Raw genomic sequence first — 4867 nt, forward strand, 5'->3', positions numbered from 1 at the left:
ACATTTTGAAGCAAAAAACCCGGTTTTTTTCCATTTTTTGGGGGGGGGAAACGGAAATTTTCAGAAAAATTGAAGAAAATGCTACATTAGCATTTCTTTTGTTTTCTAGATTGAAAGTCATTCTGTTACTTTAGGAACATAAAACATGACTATGGACATTTTTACTTGGCATGAAATTATCACAACTAGCATATTAAAAATATAGTGTATCCAAACAATTATTACAAACAGAATACCCACCCACATGCAAAAACAAAACTGAAACTTTTTTATTTTCTTCTGACAATCGCACCTCCTAAAGAAAGAAATGCATCTTGTCCTTGCATTGGAGAGTTCAGTTTGTAACCTAGGACTTGCTTGTCCTCAGTGCACAGAAATTAGATCAATCTGATACCATATATATATATTTTAGAAATGATTTGGAAAATATTTGAACACATTGTCTTAAAATATTTTATTCACCATGTTAAAATAAAACGTTCCATAATCAATTTTTTTCTTTTCTTTTTTCAATTTTTCCAATTTTTTGGAAAAAAACAAAAAAGCTTCAGGAAAAAAAGGGGGGGAAACCAGTTTTTTCTGAATTTTTCCCGTTTTTTTCCGGGCCCTGGGAGGCGGGGGAAGGTCAAGCTAGTCACGGTGCTCCCTTGCACCAAACTGGACTCCTCCCGCCTGGGCTTCCACCCACTGGAGTTCTCCGAGCAGAGGGCAGGTTTTGACTTGCAGGGACTGAAGGTCCTTTGCTTTTTGCCGTCTCAGTTGCTGAATCGAAAGCTCTGGCATCCCGTCAGACTCTTGGACAAAGTTACTCTCGAGAACACTCTCTGGCAGTGATCTGTTTATTGAGAAATAAAGATGTTCCAAGCTAAGGCCGGTAGTTTGGTGTAGTGGTTAAGTGTACGGGCTCTAATCTGGGAGAACCAGGTTTGATTCCCCACTCCTCCTCCACTGGCACCTGGCTGGATGACCTTGGGCAGGCCGTAGCTCTGATAAGAGCTGTCCTTAAAAAAGAGCAGTTTCTGTCAAGAGCTCTTTCAGCCCCACCGACCTCACAGGGGGTGTCTGTTGTGAGGAGGGGAAGGGAAAGGAGTTTGTAAGCCGCTCTGCGACACCTTTGGGTAGTGAAGGGTGGGGGGATAAATCCAATCTCTTTTCTGGTGCCAAATCCCACAGTTATAGACAGTTCAAACAGGTCCCGTCCAATCACACCCCACAGCCATCCCGCCTAGCTTTCGCACACTCCAAACCCCCACCTGTAAAGTCACCATTATTTTATGTATCATGGCGAAGCCAGCACAGACCGTGTCCAAGGGCATCCCTAAGGTTTCTTTAGAGGAGTTCCATCGCCACTACACCAGAGCTACCACACACATACACTCCGGAATTTCCCTTCCCCTGCAGGCCCCAAATCCCCATAATTCACGACAGACAAGCGCCCAAGTTTGACACATCCGATGCTGCGTCTGCAGCGTCTTCCGTTCCTCTTTCTTTGAGGGATGTCCCCAAAGCCTCAGGCTCGAAGACATCTGCCTCTAGACCCGCCCCCCCCCCCCCACCCCGGTAGTCGCGGACATGAAGAACCAGGCTTGTGTCAAGCACAGCTGCACAGTCCCTCCCCTGCAGCGGGCAGAAAGAAAGAGAAGGGCTCCGGTTGTGGAGGAGGCAGTCGTGGTCTTCGCAGGGCCAGACCTCCACATCCAAAGGCAGGAAGCCTCCGAATGAGTGTTCCCTCTAAGCTGAGTCGGTGTGTGCTGGCTCAGAGTTTTTTAGCCTCCAGCTCACACCTTTTGGTGTCGTGGTGAAGTGCGCGGACTTTAATCTGGGAGAGCCGGGTCTGATTCCCCACTCCTCCTCCACTCGCACCTGCTGGATGACCCTTGGCAAGCCGTAGCTCTGATAAGAGCTGTTGTTGAAAAAGAGCCGTTTCTGTCAAGAGCTCTCTCAGCCCCGCCTGCCTCCCAGGGTGTCCGTCTGTTGTGGGGAAGGGAAGGAGTTTGTCAGCCACTCTGAGACTCCCTTGGGTAGTGAAGGGCCATGGGGTATGAATCCAATCTCCTCCTCCTCTTCTCTTTGTCTTAGCTCAGGAAGGGATGGGGCTCCAGAGCAACCTCATTGATGCAGCAGCCCAATCGCTCGCTCACAACTTTAAGGCCAGCAGCTCACAAAGTAGAATTTTTGCTCACAGGGCTCCACAGCCTAAAGGGAGCATTGCCCATGACCCTCCAGTGCTGGAAGGCAGCGTCAAGGGAAGGCTTCGGCGCCCTCTGTTTTTGCCCTGTGTGAAACTGTGTGAAAGTGGATGGAGCGCTGTGTTAATTCCCAGGCGGCTCCAAGACGGGGCAAATAAGGCCGGCCCTGGGGCTGTTTCGGCTTGGGAAAACAGCGAGGCGGGGAAGGCAGAGGCCCCTCCTTCCAGCTGGGCCCTTGGGTGCCCCCACCACCACCACAGCTGCCGTGTGCCTTCCCGGGGACCCAGATCTGACTTGTTGAAAACTGGCCACTAGATGGACCACTTGTCTGATCCAGCAGGGCTCCTCCTTGGCCCTTTCCTGGAGCCAGAAGTCCCTTTGGACTGGGTTCCTTCTTTCTGTCTGAGCTGGATGTCGGCCGAGAAAAAGACTGTGGCGCTGAGTTCTGCAGTGTGGCTCTTTTTCATGAACGACGATTCCGGGGGTGGGGGGGGGGGAGAGGTAGCCGTGTTGGTCTGAAGCAACAGAGCTAAGTTTGGGTCCAGGGGCACTGACGAGTCCCCAGCCCGGGGAGCGAGGCTTTGGGGGGCTTTGCAAGTGGGGAGGGGGCCCCCCTTTGCTGGTCTAACTTGCCTCCCCTTTTCCCGCACAGAGTGAGACGGGGTTCCTACAGTACCTGGACGTCTCCGTGGGCAAGGAGGTGGCCACCCTCTGCACCAAAGGAGGGCGCCTCGGCGTCATGACCCAGAACCCCTCCAACGCCATCGTCCACCTGGGGCACGCAATGGTGAGTCGGGGGGGGCCTCCTGCACCCATCGTCCACCTGGGGCACAGCAATGGTGAGTCGGGGGGGGCCTCCTGCCCCCCTCCACCGCCTTGGGCCCTCTTCACCCAGGGACTGAGAGCCAGTCTGGTTAAGTGCGCGGACTCTGATCTGGGAGAGCCGGGTTTGATTCCCCACTCCTCCTCCACTCGCAGCTGCTGGGTGACCTTGGGTCAGTCACAAGTTCTCTCGGAGCTCAGAGCTCTCTCAGCCCCGCCTACCTCACAGGGCGTCTGTTGTGGGGAGGGGAAGGAAAGGGAGTTTGTGAGCCTCTCTGAGACTCCCTTGGGTAGTGAAGGGCCAGGGGGTATGAATCCAATCTCTTCTTCTCCCCCCCTCCCCCCTGCCAGGCACGGTGACGTTGTGGAGCCCCAACGTCAAGGAGCCCCTGGTGCGGATGCTGTGCCACCGCGGGGCCGTGAGGGCCTTGGCTGTCGACCGCTCCGGGACGTGAGTGGAACATTTATTTATTTACACCTTTACGGAAACATCCGTAGTTCCCCCTTTCCCCGCCGAGGAGGGCCGATGGTGATAATAGTTAACGCCTCCCCTGCGAAAACCAAAGATGAGACTGCAAGCCCCCGAACTCCCCCACCCCCATGAAAAGCTGCCTGCCGTTCTCACCTCTGCCCAACCCCCTGGCAAACAGGCGGGCCTTGCTGGCAAGCAGGGTTCCCTCTAAGCTGAGTGCGTGTGAGCCAGCTCACAGTTTTTTAGCTCCCGGCTCACACATTTTTGTCTCCACTCAGGAAGGATGGGGCTCCAGAGCAAACTAATGGATGCAGCAGCCAAATGGCTCGCTCTCAACTTTAATGACAGTGACTCACCAAGTAGAATTTCTGCTCACCAGACTCCACGGCTTAGAGGGAGCATTGCTTGCAAGCCGTGTTCTCTCTAAGCTGAGTGAGTGTGAGCCAGCTCACCGTTTTTTAGCCTCCAGCTCACACATTTTTTGCCTTCGCTCGGGAAGGGACGGGGCTCCAGAGCCAGCTAATGGATACAGCAGCCAGATTGCTGGCTCACCACTTTAATGCCAGTAGCTCACCAAGTAGAATTTCTGCTCACGAGAAGATGCCACAGCTTAGAGGGAGCCTTGGTGAAGAGGCCACAGTTGTGGGTCGAAGGGGTTGGGGGGAAGGGCCTGAGGGTGCTGGGACGCAGAGGGACTTTGGGCAAGCGCTCCGCTGCTCTCTCCCGGCAGGTACATGGCAACCTCCGGGCTGGACCGGAAGCTCCACATCTACGACCTGCGGGCCTACCGGCGCCTCCACTCCTTGCTGCTGCCCACGGGGGCCGGGCACCTCGACTTCAGCCAGAGGGGACTCCTGGGGGCTGCCTGTCAGGAGGTGGTCCAGGTACCTCTGGGGCTGGTGGGTGGAGAGAAGCGGGGATTCCCCAGGGTTGTGGGCAGGGACAGCCACACGGGGATGCCCTCGGCTTACGTCCCTCCTGCCAAAAGCCCCCAAGTACTGCCTTGTCCTTCCTGAGCCTGTTTGGTGTCGTGGTGAAGTGCAGGCGGACTCTAATCTGGTAGGACCGGGTCTGATTCCCCACTTGCACCTGCAGATGTGACCTTGGGCAAGCCGTAGTTCTGACAAGAGCTGTCCTTGAAAAAGAGCCGTTTCTGTCAAGAGCTCTCTCAGCCCCACCTCCCTCACAGGGGGTGTCTGTTGTGGGGAGGGGAAGGGAAAGGAGTTTGTCAGCCGCTCTGAGACTCCCTCGGGTAGTGAAGGGCCAGGGGCATAAATCCAATCTCCTCTTCTCTTCTTCTTCTTCGAGGGGCCCTCGGCCCTCCCACCCCCGAACAGCAGCCAGGCTACTCAGGGATTCGAGTGAGGCCTCTTCTCCCCCCCCC

General features: G+C 54.8%; 1 protein-coding gene across 1 annotated transcript in view; it reads left to right on the plus strand.

Annotated features, from left to right (window-relative positions):
• The window catches only part of WDR46 (WD repeat domain 46), a 20963-nt gene that overhangs the window by 10601 nt on the left and 5495 nt on the right, over positions 1-4867 (plus strand). The window contains exons 8-10 of the mRNA XM_015417433.1: positions 2842-2980; positions 3363-3462; positions 4214-4367. Coding sequence (XP_015272919.1) covers positions 2842-2980; positions 3363-3462; positions 4214-4367 — 393 coding nt within the window. The remainder of the gene's footprint in view (positions 1-2841; positions 2981-3362; positions 3463-4213; positions 4368-4867) is intronic.

Source organism: Gekko japonicus, unplaced genomic scaffold, assembly GCF_001447785.1.
Source record: "Gekko japonicus isolate JY-2015 unplaced genomic scaffold, Gekko_japonicus_V1.1 scaffold2685, whole genome shotgun sequence".
NCBI lineage: Eukaryota > Metazoa > Chordata > Lepidosauria > Squamata > Gekkonidae > Gekko > Gekko japonicus.